General features: G+C 38.2%; 1 protein-coding gene across 4 annotated transcripts in view; it reads left to right on the top strand.

Annotated features, from left to right (window-relative positions):
- Positions 1 to 21268, top strand: part of KLHL3 (kelch like family member 3) — a 277231-nt gene that overhangs the window by 160669 nt on the left and 95294 nt on the right. For all 4 annotated transcript variants that reach the window (XM_020893036.2, XM_020893024.2, XM_070465404.1 and 1 more), the window contains one exon: positions 5516 to 5635. In XM_020893036.2, coding sequence (XP_020748695.1) covers positions 5598 to 5635 — 38 coding nt within the window. In that variant the 5' untranslated portion in view covers positions 5516 to 5597. The remainder of the gene's footprint in view (positions 1 to 5515; positions 5636 to 21268) is intronic.

The raw sequence follows: 21268 nt of genomic DNA, 5'->3' as shown, positions 1-21268 counted from the left end.
TCATGCTGATGAACTCATCATGAGAAACTGAGGTACAGCAGTCAGAGTGTCACTTTATTAATTTGTGATGAAAAGTATTACCGGCACAAGGTTCCTGAGGGCCTGCTACCACACTTTCTTGCTTCCTAAAGGAGAGCCATAGGGGAAGCCAACTTGATCAAGAGGCTGCATTTGCGAGCTGGGGATTGAGTAAGGGCATTGAAGTGTTTATAGGCTTCAAGTTCCACAGCAGGGATCTGACATGAGGCTGAACCTAATGATTGTCTGATAACTAAATCATTTCTTCCATAGTGTGGGGTGAGCTGGATCAAGAGCTTTCTCAGCTTGATCCTTGTTTTTTGATTTCCCTTTCTAAAGGAAATTTTCTTACCTTTTTTTCTTCTTTTTTAAAAAAGGACATTTTCTTTATTGAGGGATTTTAATGCATTCGGCATAGCCTTCCTCCGACTTACAGAGTTGTGTTGACCCCTGTAGGTGACTTTGCCTCTCTTTATTCTGTCTCATTTATAGCTTGACCATCATGTGCTTGGGCTCTATCTATGTGGCCCATGCTGCCTGAACTTTATTTGCATCTTTTGAAGACTTTCAGCAGGGATGCAGTTCTTAACTCTCAGCAGTGTTTCTTAGACTCCCCTTTCCTCTCCTCTCCATTCTCTCACACCCTGGATGCTCCAGAGTTCCTCATTTGGCAGATTCCCCCAAACACATCTGGACGATTAGATGCTCCGAGGTTTCTGCGTCTCCTGCTTTGCTGACATGCGTGCTATTGTCCTTTCTATTCATTGCCTGGATTTTTCTTAGTGATGGAAAGAGCATAAGAACTAACGCAACAGGCAGTAACTCTTCTTGCTTTCTTCCTTCTTCTCTAGAGGAGTGTGACTTTCTCTTCTACCCCTGCCTCCCCCCACCCTCCCGCCGCCCCGCCCTGCTTCCTGTCAAGAGCCTCCTGCTTCTCAATCACCAGTGCAGGAAACTAGTTTGGCTAAGAAAGCCCCTCCCCTACCCCTACCACCTCCTTTGGGGAAGGACAGAGGGGGAAGTTGAGAGGGATAAAGCAATAATTATTTTAGAGGATGTGAGAAAAGATGGGATAGTTGGTAGTTATACCTCATTTACTTATCCATCCATTCAGTTACTCAATCATTTATTGAGTACCTGCCATGTGCCATAGGCTAATAATATAGAGGGAAATAAGATACCATCCTGGTTTTCATGGAGCTCAAAATCTTGGGTGGGCAGTGGTATGCAAGAACCAGCACTCATCCACTTGCTAGAGCTGCTTGTTAAATTTTTAAGAATTTTGTGAGTCAGTCATTAAATATAACCCTTATTAAAATTATGTGATTTACTAATAAATTATCTTAAAGACATGGTAAAGACTCATCTCTTCCCAATTATTTTACTAATGGGCTTCCTTGGTGGCTCAGACAGTAAAGAATCTGCCTGCAAAGTGGGAGACTGTCAGCAAGAGGTCTGAGGGTTGGTGAAAATGAGCTAGACATAGGGGACAACGAGTGCGGATAGGGCAAAAGAGCTTGGTATATTTAGGCAATTGTGAGTATTTTAGTACTTGAGTAACAAAAAGTCTTCAGGACAGCAATGAGATAAGGAAGCACCAGGCTGGATCTCTGAGATTTCTTCTGTATGCAGTGAGGAACCAGTGAGAAGTTTCACATAGGACGTGCCATGCACACAGTGACATTCTGTAAAGATCCTTCTGAAGTCTGTGAGGAGGAAGTCAACTGTAGTAACTACCCAGCTAAGAGATCATGATGGCCTGGACTGAAGTTGTGGTAGCAGTGACTGTGAGAAGGGAGTGGAGTAGAGAGAGATGAAAGGATTTAGGACTGATGGGACTTGTGGTAGTGTGTGAAGTGAGAGAGGGAGGGAAGAAGACATCAAAGATGATATTCCAGTTTCTGCCTTGCATAGGTGAGTGGGTAGTTGGGTATGACTCTGAGACAGAGAGTACAGAAAGGTGAGTAGACTTCAGAGAGGGTGGGGAACATCAGTTGAGTATAAGTTACTATGAAAAATCTAAGTTGGGGACTCAGTTCAGATAATGGATATATGGATCTGGACTTCGGAGGAGACGGGAGGGTGGGAGAAAAGGCTGTGGGAGGTGGCATGCCATGAAAGAGGGCCTAATGTTTATAGTTTATGTATTTTTGTTTATAATTATTATAGGATTTTATGTGTATTAATTTATAGTTTAATTTTGAAGACCAACTTTACTTTCATTTTTAAGATTGTTAGGGTTGGGGGCAGTGTTTGGGGCAGGTCATCCCCTCTCTGCTCTACTGTCTACCACCCACAGGGACAAAGTGGAGGGTTTTCAGATCAGAATTCATTGATGATAAATATGTCATGAAGGCCTGCTGTGGGCATGGCCTTCTGCTGGGCAGGCTAAGCTGTTGAGAGTCCTTGGACACATCGTCCTTGCTTACCAGGAATATGGAGTCTAGCATGAGGGGGCTGGGTGTTCAAATATGTGCTATGAAAAGGTCATCAAACACGGGTTTGTATTCTATGTGCAGTTGAGTTACAGGCCAGAAATACTACAACACTTTAGGGGAGGCAGAGATCACTTAGGAATGAAGTAGTCAAAGGACTTCTTAGAGGAGGCAAAACCTAACCTACTGGGCCATCCTGGAAGACTGCAAAATTCAAAGACTAACACAAGGAAGAGCAAGCTTCCCAGGTACTAGTCACAGGAGATTGTTGTCAGCGCTTCCAGCATGTCTCTCTTTGATCTACATCTGTCCCATATATGTAAAATAGAACTAATAATGTCTGTCCACTGGGCCTTTATGAGCTCTAATCTCATAAAGTTTCTGTCAGAAACCTTTAGTTGTTCTCTGATCAATACCAGATATTTTCTCTTCCTGGCTTTTAAGTCTCTGCAATTTGAAGACAGTATTTATAATGAATATTTGTGCAGTGTTTTACAGTTTCTAAATTTACTTCAGCATTGCAAATATAGTTTAGTATTATAAAATATGTCATATACCACATTAACAGATTAAAGGGAAACATCCATATGATCATCTCATTAGATTCATGAAAAGATTTGATAAAATTAATATAATTTATGATTGAAATTAAAATGTTAGTTTCTTAATTTGATAAAGGCCATCTAAAAAAATCCTAAAATTAACATACAATGAGGAAACATCACAAACATCTTTTTAAAATTTAAAATAAGGAAGATGACAATATTCATTAGGACATTTTATGTTTATCATTCTGTGATATATGTCTAAAGGTGGTATAACAAGGTCAGTGGGGAAAAGGAAAAAGTATTCAATAAATGGAACTTACAGGAAAAAATTAGATCCATATTTCATATGGTGACATAAAAATCAACATTAGATAAAATAAGGACTTAAATATCAAAAGTAAAATCATTAAACTTTTAGTATAAAATAGAAATTTACATCTATCCGGCCTGGAGTAGGGAAGGACACCTAAGTTATAAAAGAAATTATACTTGTGGGATTTTTAATAGGAAGTTTTTAATTTTTACTAGGTCCTCCCTCTCCTTGATAACATTCTCTGTTTTGCGATTTTCTTAATGTTTTAAAACACATGATTCTGCCTTGATATTTACCATCCTGTGCTTAGCTGACTTCTTTGCACCCAGAGTGCAGATAGTCCCACAGTTCAGATGTCTGTGGCTTACATTTTCCTGCTGAACTAAAAGTGGGATGGAAGCCAGTGGAGGCTAGTGTCCTGGTTAGACAGGCTGTGGGTCTGGCATGCTGGTTATTTTGGAATGTTCCAACTTTACCAGTCCCAGTGTGAGATCTAGAGAGACTCTCAGGTCTCTGAAACTTTATCTTAATCTTAGCAACCCCTTTCTTGAGCCAGTTTGCAAGGCTAGGTGGTAACATCAAAAAGAAGCCCACTAGAGAAAGGCAAGGGAAGTTACTGTCAGTGTCTTAGAGTTGGTGTGAACTGTGGGTCCCCAAATCTACTCCAGTGGAGAAGGTTCCGGTTTTCTGTGAGAAGGCAAAGCTTAGCCTGGTCCAAACAGACATAACTCCAAGGTCTCAGACTTGGCTTGGAGCTGAATAGTTTTATCAGTTTGGGGAGAAAGTCCTTTTCTTGCTCATTTTTTGCATTCTTCTTTCCCACCCCACCATCAAGTTGAGACATGTTGCTTGGAAGTGATTGAGCATCTCGTTGGCATCCCATAGGAATTTGAGTGTTTTGTCTTTGATGTGGAAGGCTTTGAGATTATAGGTGCCTCTTACTAGTCACCACTTGCTCACCTAGCCCACATATAGTCATTTTATAACAGTTACAATCCCTTGTCTTTCTATGGGATTATGGTTTCTCCAAAGCTTTCACTCTTATGCCACTAGTGTCCACGCTGTGGCCAATGTGATCTTCCTAAAGCACACATGTATTCACTTGCTTCCTGCTCCACTTCTTTGCTTAAAACTCCGAGGGCTTCTCATTGTTTTAGAATGAAATCCAAACTCCTTAGCTTTGTTTTTATGTGGCACTTATAAGACTACTCAGTCTTCTAGACCTTTCTCTTGATACTTTCTTTTAGTTTTACTGAACTTCTAGGGCTCTGATCCCACTGGACTTCCTTTCTCTTGGTCTTTGTTCATATTGTTTCCTCTGTTTCCCCATCTTCCTTCTTATCTGGTTAATTTCTGCTATTCCTTAAGATTTCTATTCTTCCTCAGCTTCTAGTAAGTTTTTCCGCAACCTGCCGTCACTGCGATAGTTGCCTATCCTTTGTGCTTCTGTGTGGGCGTGCACGCTAAGTTGCCTCAGTTGTGTCTGACTCTTTGCGACCCTCTGGACCATAGCCTACCAGGCTCCTCTGTCCATGGGATTCTCCAGACTAGAATACTGGAGTGGGTTGCCATTTCCTCCTCTAGGGGATCTTCCTACCCAGGAATCAAACCTGCGTCTCTTATGTCTCCTGCATTGGCAGGCAAGTTCTTTACCACTAGCACTACTTGGGAATCTCTTTGTGCTTCTGTAATTCCAATCAGATCATAATACTCTGATATGTCTAAATGTTGACTTGGCTTTCTCCATCACTGAACGCTAAGCTTTGTGAAAGCACTGTCTGTGACTCACCTATTGTGTTTCTCTTGAATTTAAACACAGTGCTTGGCATGTAGTAAGCTCCACTAAATGTTTGTTGAATGAACCTACATCCCTGTGAAGTGAGTGGTACAGTGCTTAGTCTCCCCTCACCCCATACCCTTTTAGGGATGGAGAGATGGACAATAAGGACCTCCCGCAAAGTCACACCAGTGCTTGATGGAAGAGGCTGAACTAGGATCTGAGGGGTACATTTTGCACTGGAAGATCCTGAAGAAATTCCTGACCCAGTGATTTCCTTCCCTTCTGGGCCTGTGGTGAAGAGAACAGGCTGACAGAGATGCCCCTGGTGGGTGGGCAAATGGATGGATTTGTGACAGTTTGATCAATGAGTTTGCCAACATGTGATCCTCTCTCTCCTCCCCCACTCCTTTCCTGTTCACAGCATCAAACTGAGCTCCCAACCCCCGATACAGACTGGGGATGATGAAAAGAACCAGAGGACCATCACTGTCAACCCTGCCCACATGGGGAAGGCGTTCAAGGTTATGAATGAACTGCGGAGGTACTTTTCCTATTTTGCCCGTGCCCTTTTGGAGGGAACTTGCTGGGTGAGCGTCATCAGGGTTTGAGAACAGAAGTCAGAACACCACCACCTAGTGAAGTCTGGCTCTTCCCCACCCCCTCTCAGTCAGGTGGCTTTCCCTTTCGAATTCTGATAGAGACAGAATGACTCCCCCAAAGCTCTCTCTTTTCTTTGTATTTATTTAACACCTATCATTTTAGTGCTTAATCACTGGGGAAAAATCCTTTATGGTTACAGCAGTTCTGTTCATAAACTTGATTTCCAGCTGAACCCACTGCTTGAAGGCCAATAATAGAGTGATTGCAACACCTACACACAATTGCAGATTAAAGATTGCAGATGCCATGCATTTTCTTTTGGCCTCTCTCTCTCTTTGGTCTCAACTTTGTCTTTGTCAAGGCAACCACACGGAAGGGAGAATACCTAGCTTCTAAAATGCAATTTAACTCTATAAAGAAAGAAATGAAGTGCAAAAGCACTCATTCTCACTGAGCTGAACAGTGAGGGGTATGCAGACTATTTGTAAGGCCAAGGTGCATGTTTGCTGAGCTTTGTTGCAAGACAGGTTCAGGACATTTAATGAGTTTTTCCTGTATGAAGGCTGTGCATACAACCTCTTCTTTATCAGAGCTTTCTTTGCCAGTGCCATTATTTTTCTTTTTTTATTGAAATACAGTTGATTTACAATGTTGTGATATTTTCCAATGTATAGCAAAGTGATTCAGTTATATACACTTTTTCAGATTCTTTTCCATTATAGGTTATTATAAGACATTGAATATAGAGTTCCCTGTGAAAGTGAAAGTCACTCAGTTGTGTCCAACTCTTTGGGACTCCAAGGACTATACAGTCCATGGAATTCTCCAGGCCAAAATACTAGAGTGGGCAGCCTTTCCCTTCTCCAGGGGATCTTCCCAACCCAGGAATCAAACCCAGGTCTCTCTCATTGCAGGCAGATTCTTTACTGGCTTATCCACAAGGGAAGTCTAAGAATACTGGGGTGGATAGCCTATTCCTTCTCCAGCAGATCTTCCTGACCCAGGAATCGAACTGGGGTCTCCTGCATTGTAGGCAGATTTTTTTTTTTTTTACCAACTGAGCTATCAGTGAATTCTGCAGGCCAGAATACTGGAGTGAGTAGCCTTTCCCTTCTCCAGGGGATCTTTCCAACCCAGGGATCGAACCCAGGCCTCCCATATTGCAGGTGGATTCTTTACCAGCTGAGCCACAAGGGAAGCCCCATGGTTCCCTCTGCTATAAAGTAAATCCTTGTTGCTTATCTATTTTAGATATAGTAGTGTGTATCTGTTAATTCCAAACTCCTGTTTTGTTTCTCTGCTACCCTTTCCTGTTTGGTGATCATTAAGTTTGTTTTCTGTGTCTGTGAGTCTATGTCTCTTTTGTAAATAAGTTCATTTGAATCGTAATGTTAGATTCCACATCTAAGTGATGTCATGTGATATTTATCTTGCTCTCTCTGACTTTCTTCACTTAGTATGACAATCTCTAGGTTCATCTATGTTGCTGCAAATGGCATTTTTTTTTTATGGCTGAGTAGTATTCTGTTATATAATATATATACACACACACACATATATAATAGTGATATATGTGAAAGTGAAAGTTGCTCAGTTGTGTTCAACTCTGCGATGTCATAGGCTATACAGTCCATGGAATTCTCCAGGTCAGAATACTGGAATGGGTAACCATCCCCTTCTCCAGGGGATATTCCCAACACAGGGATCGAACCCAGGTCTCCTGCATTGCAGGCAGATTCTTTACCAGCTGAGCCGCCAGGGAAGCTTATATATATATATATGTATATGTGTGTGTATATATATACACACACATATACATATATATATATATGTATATGTACACACACACACACACACACGCACCCATATCTTTTTCTTTTTCGCTACCACCAGCACCTATTTATTACCTTGAAAAAGTCTTAAAGACATTTATCATTTGTAAAATACATCATTATCAGTGCTTTTCCACTTATAAGAAAAACACTGTCGTTAAGCCATAATATGCCATTAGCTGCTAGATGCCATCTAGTTTTCTATGATGTTAACTCTGCAGAAATGTACATATATACATTTTATGCATGTTAACATATGAAGTAACAAAATACAGTTAAAAAGGGAAGGAAAAGGAAAATTAACAAATTTCTGCACATATTAATGAATATATATATTCACAGCATGAAAAAAATGTATATACCATATCTTCTTTATCCATTCATCTATCAGTGGACATTTAGGTTACTTTTATATCTTGGCTATTGTAAATAGCCAAGATATGGAGTACATGTATCTTTTTAAATTAGAGTTTTTGTCTTTCCTGGATATATGCCCCGGAATGGGATTGTTGGATCATATGGTAAATCTATTTTTATTTTTTAAGAAATTTTCATGCTGTTCTCCATAGTGGCCGTACCAATTTACATTCCTACTGACAGTGTAGGAGGATTCCCTTTTCTCTATACCCTTTTCAGTATTTATTATTTGTAGATTTTTTGATGATGGCCGTTCTGGTCAAGGTGAGGTGATGCCTCATTGTAGTTTTGATTTGTGTTTCTCTAATAATTAGTGATGTTAAGCATCTTTTCATGTGTTTGTTTGTTGTACCAATTCCATTATTTATCACATATTTCATCCTATTGTATGTTATAACTGTTTATCTCCTCTTTCTCTGTAGTTCATGAGCTTCCTGAGGGCAGGGACAATTTTTGAATCATTTTAATCTCTAACACCTAGTACTTCATAGGAGCTTGAGTTATTCACTAAAGAGCCCCAGACACACTGGCTAGGCTCTGAGATGTGTGGGAGAGGGTGCAAGATAAAAAAATGATAATAGGTCAATGAAAATGGTCTTCCTACAGTGCAAATAAGTGTTATGAAGGAAAAATGTATCAGGTGCCTGCCAGCTGGTAGGTGTGCAGTAATTATTAGTTTCTTAAAGGGTGTCATGAAAGAAAGCATGTAAAACTGCAACTTTGGAGAACACATCCTAAGGGGAAAGCTGCTTGAGCTAAATTCTAAAGGACAAGTAAGAGTTAGAGAAATGAAAAGTGGTAAGGTTAGGGAGAAGTCTTCCAGGCAGAGAAAATGGCATGAGCAAAGCACGTAAAAACTGAAGATGCGATTGTTGGGTAGGGGTTTGAACTACTTGTAAAAAAATTTCTATGTTCATTTACTTGTTTTTCTTTTCTGCAGGGTCTAGGCTTTGGAATTAAAAGCCAAGTTAAATTAGATTTGTCTTATGCTCTATTGCTCAGTTTTTATTAATATTAGGCTTCCTGCCAGATTTCCTAGAAGCTCCATCCATAGTTGTTTTACGCAGTGGATAGTGCTAACATTCATGCCTAATGTTTCTTTGTCACTAAAGAATTTGTATTATGTTCCCTAGACACTATTGAAGTTCCTCATTTTGTTCCCTTGAGTTTGGCTTGTGTCCTTTGTCTGATTTAAGGCTTTAGGTTTCCAAATAAATAACCTAGCTTTACATGTGGAGGAATTAGAAAAGAAGTTTAATCCAGGCTCAAAATTAGCAGAAGGAAAGAATTAATAAAGATTAGAGCAGAGATCAAATGAAATAGAGATTAGAATGACAATAGGAAAAAAATGAAGCTAAGTAAGAGTTTTTTTTGAAAGAAAAGACAAAATTGACAAATCTTTAGCTAAACTAAGACAAAAGAGAGAGGACTCAAAATTATAAATGAAAAAGGAGACATTAAACTTACCATAGAAATACAAATGATTGTAAGAGGCCACTATGAACAATTATATGCCAACAGATTGGATAAGCTAGAATAAATGGATAAATTCCTTGAAACATATAACTACGAAGACTAAATCAAGAAGTAGAGAATCTGAACAAACCAATAATTATTAAGGAGAGTGAATCAGTAAGCAAAAATGTCTCAACAAAGAAAAGCCCATGACTGGATCATTTCATTGGTGAATTCTACCAAATTTCAAAGAAGAATTAACACCAATCCTTCTCGAAATCTTCCCAGAACTTGAGGAGGATGAAACACTCCCAAACTCATTTTAACAAGGCCAGCATTACCCTGATATCAAAGTGAGATAAGGACACTACAAGAAAAGAAAACTATAGGCAAATATCCCTGACAAGTATTAACGTAAAATTTTTTAACAAAATACTAGCAAACAGTATATGTATGATCTGGTAAAATATGATCCAATGAAAGGATCAAATACTATGATCAACTGAGATTTATCCCTGGGATGCAAGGGTGATTCAAGGTAAATCAATAAAGATGATATACCACATTCATAGAACGAAGGATAAAAGCCATAACATCTTTTTAATAGAGTAGGAAAAGTGTTTAACAAAATTCAACATCCCATCAAATTGGGTAGAGAAGGATTATACCATAACATGTTAAAAGCCCTATGTGACAAACCCATAGCTAACATCATACTGAACGGTAAAAGTTTGAAAGCTTTTCCTTTAAGGTCAGGAATAAGACAAGGGTGCCCACTTTCACCACTCTTTTTGATCATAGTACTGGAAGTTCTAGCCAGAGCAATTAGGCAAGAGAAAGAAATAAAAGGCATCCAAATTAGAAAGGAAGAAATAAAATTGTCTGTTTGCAGATAACATGGTTCTGTATATAAAAATCCCTACAAGACTCCACCAAAAAAACTGTTAGAACTTAAAAATAAATTTTGTGAATTTGCAGGATACAAAATCAACATACAAAAATCAGTTGCATTTCTATACACTGATAGTGAGCTATCTGAAAAAGAAATAAAGATAAGAAACTCATTTTAAATAGTGTCAAAACAATAAAACATTTAATAATAAATTTAACCAAGAAGGTGAAAGATCTGTACACTGAAAACTTGATGAGAGAGATTGAAGAAGACACAAATGAAAGATATCCTGTGTTCTTGCATCAAAAGAATAGTGTTAAAATATTCATACTCCCCAAAGCTATCTGTAGATTCACTGCAATACCTATCAAAATTCCCATGGCATTTTTTTCACAAAAATAGAGAAAACATTCTTAAAATTTGAATGGAATCACAAAAGACCCTGAATAGCCAAAACAATCTTGTAAAAGGAGAACATAGTTGGAAACATCACACTCTGATTTCAGACTACAGTTGGGCCCTGAACAACATGTGTTTGAACTGCGAGGGTCCACTTACCTGAATTTTTTTTCACTAACTGCCATAGTACTGTACTATCTGTGATTCCATATCTTGGATATGAAATTGTGGATATGGAGAGCTGATATAAAGTTAGATGTGGGTTTTCCACTGCATGTGGGGGGGAGAGTTGGCACTCCTAATCCCTACATTGTTCAAGGGTCAAGAGTATGTGAGAAAGCTGTGGTAATCAAAACAGTGTGGTATAGACATATAGACCAGTGGAACAGAATTGAGAGCCCAGAAATAAACCCACATGGATATGGTCAACTCATATTTGGCAGGGGAGCCAAGAATATTTAATGGGGAATGGATAGTTTTTCATCAGATGGTATTAGGATAACTAGATGTTTACATGCAAAAGAATGAAATTGGATGCCTATCTTATACCACTCACAAAAATTAACTCAAAATGGATTTAAAACTTAAATGTTAAGACCTGAAACCATAAAACTCCTGGAAGAAAACAGGGGATAAAATAAACAAATAGGACTTCATTAAACTAAAAGTTTCTGCCAGCAAAGGAAATGATCAACAAAATGAAAAGGCAACCTATGAAATGAAGAAAATACTGGCACACCATAAATTTAAGGAAGGGTTAATATCCAAAATATATAAAACATAGAACTCAATAGGTAAAAATGGTTAAAAATTGGCAAAGGACCTGAATAAACATTTTTTCCAAAGAAGATACCAAAATGGCCAACAGGTACATGGGAAGGGGCTTCACATTACTCATCATCAGGGAGACTCAAATCAGAACCATAATGAAGTATCACCTCACACCTGTTAGAGTGGCTATTATCAAACAAACAAAAAACCCTAAGAGATAACAAGTGCTGCTGAGGCTGTGGAGAAAAGGGAACCTTTGTGCACTATTGGTAGGAATGCAAATTAGTACAGCCATTATTGAAAACTATATGGAAATTCCTCAAAAAATTAAAAATTGATCTGCTATACAATCTAGCAATCACAGTCTGGGCATGTATCTGAAGAAAATGAAACCACCATCTTGATATCTGTACCTCCAGGTTCATTGCAGCAGTATTCACAGTAGCAAAGACATGAACACAACATTAAGTTTTGATTAGTGAATGAATGGATAAGTAAGATGTGGTATATTTACACAATGGAATATTATTCAACTGTAAAAAAGAAAGAAGTCGTGTCATTTGCACCGATGTGGATAAACCTTGAGGGCATTGTATTTAGAGAAGTAAGTCAGAGAAAACCAAAGACTGTATGATTTCATTTATATGTGAAGTCTAAAAAACCTGAACTCTCAGAGAGGTTAGTGGTTGTCAGGGAGTGGAGGTTGTGGGAAATGCGGAGGTGTTGGCCAAAGGGTACAAACTTCCAATTATAAGAAGAGTAAGTTCTGGGGATCTTATGTATAATGTGGTAACTATAGTTATCAATACTGTATTTTGTACTTGAAAAGTTGCTAAAAGAGTAGATCTTAAAAGTTCTCACCAGAAGAATAAAATTTGTAACTATGTGTGGTGATGGATGTATTACCTTATTGTGGTAATTATTTCACAGTATGTATCAAATCATCACATTATACTCTTGGAACTTACACAATGTTATATGTCAACAGAATTGGGGAAAGAAGACTTTTGGTCTTTCACCAGACCTTATTTTGCCTGGTTTAGCCCACTCCAGTGACTACTTAAAGGCAGAACTCCGGAAATAGATATGCCCACGGAATTCCCCCCAACTCTCACTTTATATTATTAGTATTTTTTCCTTTTGCTTAAATGACTGAAAATCCTACTATGTCCCCCCCACCTTTTTTTTGCAAGTTACCACACTTTTGCATTTTTCCTTAAAACCATTGACTTGAATTTAACCTCTTCCAACAGTCCTGGTGCTTCTCTTTTGTGTAAATTAGCATTTGCCAGTCTGTTCTGAGAAACATTTTCTCAAGATGCTCTGTGGGAAAATAGATCTGAACCAAAACGAGTTTTAAAAATGCTACATAAAACAGCTATACTCCCCTCCAAGATTCATAATATTTATAGGTAGATTAAAACCTCTGAGAAGTCATACAGTAAACTTCTCTAACTGAGGGTTTCCCTCATGGATGGTTTTGAACCCTCTTTGGTTGTTATGTACAGACCGAGTGTTTTGTGAAACTTATTTTGGAAAACACTGGTCATTTGCTGAAACTTAAGTGAATAATCTTTGTATTAGTCAGGGTTTTTCAGAGAAACAAAACCAATAACATCTATTTTTATTATTTATTTATATATATATATTATTGATTCTGCTTCTCTGAAAAACAAGATATATATTAGAGGAGATTTATTATTGGAATTGACTCACTTGATTATGGAGGTTGAGAATTCCCACAGTCTGCTGTCTACCTGCTGAAGAACCAGGAAAGCCAGTGGTATAATTCAGTCCATATCTGAAATCCTGAGAAACAAGAGCCAGTGGAGGATGTCTTATGGTCCAAAGGCCTAAGAACCAAGTCCTCTGATGTCTGAGGGCAGAAGATGATGTGTAGTCCATCTCAAGGAGAGAGAGAATTCACCCTTCCTCCAACTTTTTGTTCTATGCAAGCCCTCCGTAGACTGGATGTTACCCACCTACATTGGTGAAAGGGATCTTCTTTTCTCAGTCTACCAGTTCAAAGGCTAATCTCTTTTGGAAAGACCTTTGCAGACATGCTCACCAATAATATTTCATCAACTATCTGGGCATCCCTTATCCTGGTTGAGTTGGCACAAAACATTAAACCGTCACAGTCTTGTTCTTCCTCATTTTGTTTTTTTTTCAAATGGACCACAATCTGTTTATGTTTTTGTTGGGAAATTTTAGTTCAGGTCTGGGCATGGATTTCCCTTTAGTTTTTCTTTAAATTAAAATTTTTTCTTTTAATTTTTTTAAATAAAAAGAATATATTGTAGAATATTTAGAAAATACAGGTGAGGGAAAAGTCACAGTGAAAACCATTATTAGCATTTAGGAGAAGATCTTTTTTTCTTTAAAATATATGTCTCAACTGGATTTTTTTTTCTGTGGGTGATTTTTAATTTTAAAAATATTTTAATTTTATTGGGGTATAGTTGATTTACAATTGTGTTAGTTTCAGATGTACAGCAAAGTGATTTAGTTATACATATATGCATTATTTTTAGGATTTTTTCTCTTATAGGTTATCACAGAATATTGGATAGAGGTCCCTGTGCTATACAATAGGTCCTTGTTGATTATCTGTGATGTAGTGTGTGTGTTCAACCAGATTTTTATTCTTAACATTTTGTTGAACATCTTTTTTTAAATGTTACTAACTGTTCTACAACTTCATTTAAAGTGGTTGAATGATACTCTATTTTTGTTTTTTTAAAAGCAGTTTCCTGTTGTTGGATGTCTAGGTTTTCCAATTCCTTGCGTAAATACTCACAGTGGTTTTGTGTAGGGCAGGATAGTGCACTGGTCACAAGCATAGACTCTGGAGGCAGACAGCCTGGTTTTAAACTTTGGCTTCAGTGCTGATTAGCTGCGTGACCCTGAACAAGTTAATTAATATCCCCAACCTCACTTTTGTCAGCCATAAAATGAGGCTAATAATAGTTCCATTCTTGCTGGCTTGTTAAGAGAATAGGTGCTTAGAACTTATTAAGTGTTAAATACTTGTGCACATTTACAGTTATTTCTATAGAATTAATTCCTAGAAGTAGAATTGCTAACTGAAACAGAAAGCAACATAATAATAATGATAGCTATTCCTTAGATATTTTATGTGTTCCTGCAACAAAGTGAACATTCTGTGTTAGCTTATTATGATGATGATGTGCTTCAGGAGTATGGCAGTAGGTGGGACAATCAAAGCCTTGCCCCTCAATCTCACTTGCATTCTAGTGGTGTTCCAAGATTATATCAAGTTTTAAGGCATTTAAATGACTGACTGAAAAAACTAGAGTGGAATGGGTGATGCAGGGAGAGAAAGGGGGCCTGAATAGACACTTTATTGATTTGGGCAATTTCAGTCAGAACTGGGGAAAGGCATACTTTGTTTGGAGGGAGGCCAGGGTGAAGCATCTGGACATCCTGGGGTCAGGCTAATGAAATGTTACCTGATATTCCAGGGACCTGGGATTATTTCCTGCATTATTTTCACATTCCCCTCCTTCAATTTTAAGCTTTTTTTGTTCAGGCACGCACGTTCTTTGCAATTTATGAATCACACAATTCACCTGTTTCCTATTCTTTATCCTTCCATGGTAGAAGATGAGCTGCTGTCATGGTAACCAAGCAGCCTTCCTCCTCGTTTTGTACCTCATCACTCTACCCTGGTCAGACCAGCAGCTGCTTCTGGGCAGCAGAGCCCTAATGGCTGTTTGTCTTCTGCCTTACTGGCCGGTCAGCAAGTGGGCGCGTTGTCCTTGTTGGAATAGCAGCTCCTGATCAGGCCTGAAAATGAGAGACAATCTTCTATCTCATCTTGACAGTTTTCATTTCTTGTCTATCCACTGCAAACAGTTCTCTGCTTCATCTTTTTTGTTTTTTAGATTATGGTCCAGTGTGGTTTTTTTTTACTGTAGTGATAAAATAAAGATAGTAATGAGCTACCTTAGCACACCGCTTTCTGTTTTTCTTTTGAAGTGTATCTTTTTTTTTAGCCTTTACATTGTTTTTTACTCCTTGCTATTAGTATAACTTTTTAAAATTGAAGTTTACTTGATTTACACTATTGTGTTATTAATAGTTTTAAGTATATAGTATACTGATTTTTTTTTGCAGATTATATTTCATTATAGGTTACAGGATAATTTCCTGTGCTGTACAGTAAATCTTTGTTGTCTTTTATGTGTAGTAATTTATATCTTTTAATCCTGTATTCCTAATTTGCCACTTTCCCCTCATCTTTTGTCACCATAAATTTGTTTTCTGTGTCTGTGCATCTGTTTCTGTTTTGTACATACATTCATTTGTATTATCTTTTAGATTTCACATGTAATATCATATAGTATTTGTCTTTCTCTGTCCGACTTATTTCTCTGTACATATTTTCTAGGTCCATCCATGTTGCTGCAAATGGCGATTTTTCATTCTTTTTTATCACTGGGTAATATTCCAGTTTGTGTGTGTGTGTATGTGTGATCTTCTTAAGTCAGTCATCTGGGCATTTGGGTTGCTTCCATGTCTTGGCTATTACAAATAGTGCTGTTGTGAACATTGGAGTACATATATCTTATTGATTTAGACTTTTCATTTTTTTGCAGATATTTATGCTGTTTTTTAAATTTTGATAACAGGTTCATCAAGATATACTTCATATAACATGCAGTTCACCCATTTAAAGTATACACTTTAATGGTATTTATTATATTAGCAGAATTGGGCAACCAACAGTCAATTTTTGAATATTTCTATCACTTCTCCCAAATCCCATATACTTTAGCAGTAATTCCCCCATTATCCCTATCCACTCACCCCGCCCCCCCAGTACTAGATAATCACTAATCTACTAATCTACTTTCTGTCTTTATAGATTTGCCTATTTTGGAATCATATAATATGTCTTTAGTGACCAACTTTTTTCACTTAGCATTATGTTTTCAAGGTTCATTGATGCTATAGCATGTCTCAGTATTTCATTCATTTGTACTGCTGAGTAATATTTCATTGTATGGATATACAAATTTGAGACCATTTGGCTATTATGAATATTGCTGCTGGGAACATTCAGAAACAAGTTTTTGTGTCATGTGTTTTATTTCTTTTGGGGGTGGGATTCCTGGGTCAAATAAAACTTATGTTTAACCTTCTGAAGAACTATCAGACTGTTTTCTGCAGCACTTTATACTTCTATCAGCAGTGTATGAAGGTTCCAGTTTCCTCATATCCTCATCAACACTTATTATTTCCTGTGTTTTGATTATAACCATCCTAGTGTGTGTAAGGAGTTATCTCATTGTGGTTTTGATTTGCATTTCTCTGATAACTAATGATGTTGAGCATCTTTTTATGTCATCATTGGCCATTTCTATATCTTATTGGAGAGTTCTATTAAAATACTTTGCCTATTTTATATAGGGTTATATGTCTACTTATTATTGAGTTGTAAGATTTCAAGTTCTTAATATATTCCAGATATAAGACTTTTATCAGACATATGATTTACAAAGTTTTTCTTTCATTTTGTATGTTTTCTTTTCATTTTCCTGATGTCCTGAAGCACAAAAATTGTGAACTTTGATGTCTAATATATTTTTTGTTTGTTTGTTTGTGCTTTTGGCATCCTATCTAACAAATCATTGCCTAATCCAAAGTCATTACGATTTACCCTAATGTTTCTTCTAAGAGTTTTCTAGATCTAGCTCTTACATTTAGGTCTTTGATCCATTGTGAGTTAATTTTTGTATATAACATGAGGTAGAGATCCAACTTCATTCTTTTGCATGTGGATATCCAGCTAATCGGGCTTCCCAGGTGGATTTAGTGGTAAAGAACTCACCTGCCAATACAGGAGCTGTGGGTTTGATCCCTGGGTCAGGACAATCTCCTGGAAAAGGAAATGACAGCCCATTCCAGTATTCTTGCCTGGAGAATCCCATGGACAGAGGAGCCTGGTGGGCTCAGTCCATAGGGGGTCGCCAAGAGTTGGACACAACTGAAGCGACTTAGCAAACAAAGCACATCCATTTAATCTTAGCACCATTTGTTGAAACAACTATTCTTTCCCAGTTGAATGGTCTTAGCATCCTTTCAGAAATTAGCTGACTATGAATGTGAGTGTTTACTTTTAGACTCTCAGTTCTATTCTGTTGATCTGTATGTCTGTCTTTGTGCTATTACTATGCTGTTTTTAGCTTTGTAGTAAGCGTCCAGGTGGTTCAGTGGTAGAAGAATCCACCTGCCAATGCAGGAGCCGCAGGAGATGCAGGTTTGATCCCTAGATTGGGAAGATCCACTGGAGGAGGAAATGGCAACCCACTCCAGTGTTATTGCCAGGATAATCTCATGGACAGTAGAACCTGGCAGACTACAGTCCAGGGGTTTGCAAAGAGTCGGATACAACTGAGTGACTGAGCACGTATGCAAATAAGTTTTGAAATTGGGATACCTGAGTTTTTCAACTCCTTTCTTTTTCAGGATTGTTTTGGCCATTTTAGATCCCTTGCACTTAAAAATTTTAGGTTCAGCTTGCCCCTTTCTGCAAAGCAGCAGCTGAGAGCTTGATAGAAATTGTGTTGAATCTGTAGAAGATTTTGGAGGAGAATTGTCACCTCAGCAGTATTAATTTTCTAATTCATGAACACTGGAGGTCTTTCCATTTATTTAGGTCTTCTTTAATTTCCTTCAATTGTGTTTTATAGTTTTAGGGTATAGGCTTTTCACTCTTTTTGTTAAATTTATTCCTAAAATATTTAATTCTTTTTGATGCTATTGTAAATGGAATTAAAAAAATTTTTTTTGAATTGTTCACTGCATGTGTACAGAAATACAATTGCTTTTGTATACTGACCTTATATTCTGCAACCTTCTTATACTCCTTTATTCTTCTAATTTTTTAGTGGATTCCTTGGGATTTTGTATGTACAAGATCATATCATTTGTGAATAGAGATAGTTTTATTTCTTTCTTTCCAATCTGTATGCCTTTCATTTCATTTCCTTGCATAATTGCGCTGGCTTGCCACATTAATATTATCTTACTTATTAGCGGTATTTGATACAATTGTTCATTCCTTCTTTTTTGCAACCATCTTTTCACTGGGCTTCTTGGGCACCACACCCTTTTGGTTTTCCTCCTGCCTCACTGGCAGTTTTCTCATCTCTTTTGTTGGTTCTTCTTCTTCCCCCAACTTATTAACCATTTCCTGCCTGTAAATTCCAGGCCCTAGTATCCACTTGCCTACTTGACAACCCCACTTAGATGTGCAAAAGGCAGCTCAAATTTACCATGTCCAAAACTTACTCTAATCATAAATGAAGTATTTTGTGGAAAAAAGGGAGACAAGAAATCAATTAATATTTACTGAATGTTTATTATTAACACTATTCATTATCTTGTTTACAGCACATGTCAGTTCTGTGATTCTCAGGGGTCATGAATCCTGGTCAGTTTGATTCTAGGATCTGAGCTCCTTCCTAACATCTCTACTGTATTTCCTTTAGACACATTGTGTATAACTCAACTTTCTCTCCTCCAGATTGTCCTTTGGAGTAGTGTGTGATCGCTCAGAAAAAAGAATCTCACAGGATCTCTGGTGACTGGCCTCAGAAGTGCTTATGAGCCATGCAGTGCCTCTGGAGCTGCACCTTCTCTTTTCTCTGTGTAGTGGAGATGAAGTTGTCTCCAGTGTGAAGAAAGGTGGTGGGAAAGCCTACTTTGGGTGTTTGGCAAGTTTTTATTGGTTACTTTCCCAGGTTAGAGTTTCTCTGGCCTTGAGATGTACCTCCTGCTTCTCAGAACTGCTCTCATTTATTTGCTGACTGGATTCTCCATCTTTATTCCTTGTTCCTTCTTGTCTCTTCTTCATTTGTTCAAGGATTATCAGCCTTTCTGGGTTTGTGTAAGATATCCCACTTTATTTGCTTTCCCAGTACCTGACATTGAAAATTTGTTCAGCATCTGTGACTCATCTGTGTCAATACTTTCCTTATTAAAATATTAATACTAGTTGCCAAAAATTTTACTTGTCTTTTTAAATAGCCCTGATAACTCTATTTTCTCTCCCAAATCTTTAACAGAAGTGAAAATGTCCAAGATGAATCTATTCATGTTGGGAATACATTTTTAAAATGTATTTTATCCAAGTTTAAACAAGACTATTCTCAAGTAGTACCTACAATCTCATTTGGCCCCCATGGTATATATCCCAAGGCAGCTAAGATGAGAAAATTGGTGGGGTCAATTTGTTCATGCTCTTATAGCCTGTTGAGGCAGAGCCAGTTCTGTTCCCAGATGAGCTGGTTTATTCTGATAAAGTTTGTATTTAGAGTGTGCTGTTTACTGCAGGATGAGGTCCCACCCCCAGGTTTTGCCTCTTGGTGCCCAGAGGTCTGACCCTTCCCAGAAGTCCCCTCACTGGTTCCTTATTCCATGTGCTGAATCTTTCCTGATCCCCTTTCCCTTTTGGAGCTAACCTAGCTTCTGTCTTTTCTCATTCTGAGTATCAACCAACCATGAGGCAGAAATGGTACTGTGCCTGGAGTTAGAACTGGATTGAAGGCTACGGCTTTTGTGGTTTTGGGTCACCTCTCTGAGCACCATAGGGTGATCTCTCAGGGCATTTGCAATTCTAGCCTACTCAGGCTTTATGACTCTGTTTCTCTGAAAAGTGAACCTGGACTAATATCTGAGTAGTTGGCTTAATATGCTCTACCAGGGAGGGCGAATATGTAGCTTCTCTTCCATCTGCTTACCATGGAAGACTCATTATATTATCTCATCACTCTCATGTGGAACCCAGTCATGACCTCAGACTTCTCAATTCAGTATCAGTTCTGTTCAGTTGAGTTGCTCAGTTGTGTCCGACTCTTTGCAATCCCATGGACTGCAGCACCCCAGGCCTCTCTGTCCATTACCAACTCACAGAGTTTATTCAAACTCATGTCCATTGAGTTGGTGATGCCATCCAACCATCTCATCTTCTGTCATCCCCTTCTCCTCCCACCTTCAGTCTTTCCCAGAATCAGGGTCTTTTCCAATGAGTCAGTTCTTCATATCAGGTGGCCAAAGTACTGGAGTTTCAGCTTCAGCATCAGTCCTCCAATGAACACCCAGGACTGATCTCCTTTAGGATGGACTGGTTGGATCTCCTTGCAGTCCAAGGGACTCTCAAGAGTCTTCTCCAACACCACTGTTCAAAAGCATCAATTCTTCAGCACTCAGCTTTCTTTACGGTCCAACTCTCACATCCATACATGACTACTGGAAAAACCATAGCTTTGACTAGACAGACCTTTGTGGCAAAGTAATGTCTGTGCTTTTTAATATGCTGTCTAAGTTGATCATAACTTTTCTTCCAGGGAGCAAGCATCTTTTAATTTCATGGCTGCAGTCACCATCTGCAGTGATTTTGGAGCTCAAACAAATGAAGTCTCTCACTGTTTCCACTGTTTCTCCATCTATTTGCCATGAAGTGATGGGACCAGATGCGATGATCTTAGTTTTCTGAGTGTTGAGCTTTAAGACAACTTTTTCACTCTCCTCTTTCACTTTCATCAAGAGGCGCTTTAGTTCTTCTCTTTCTGCCACAAGGGTGGTGTCATCTGCACATCTGAGGTTATTGGTATTTCTCCTGGCAATCTTTATTCCAGCTTGTGCTTCCTCCAGCCCAGTGTTTCCCATGATGTACTCTGCATATTAGTTAAATAAACAGGGTGACAGTATACAGCCTTGACGTACTCCTTTCCCTATTTGGAACCAGTCTGTTGTTCCATGTCCAGTTCTAACTGTT

This window comes from Odocoileus virginianus, chromosome 3 (genome assembly GCF_023699985.2).
Source record: "Odocoileus virginianus isolate 20LAN1187 ecotype Illinois chromosome 3, Ovbor_1.2, whole genome shotgun sequence".
Classification (NCBI taxonomy): Eukaryota; Metazoa; Chordata; class Mammalia; order Artiodactyla; family Cervidae; genus Odocoileus; species Odocoileus virginianus.
Note: the sequence above shows the minus strand (reverse complement) of the source record. Positions and strands in the feature narration are given on the sequence as shown.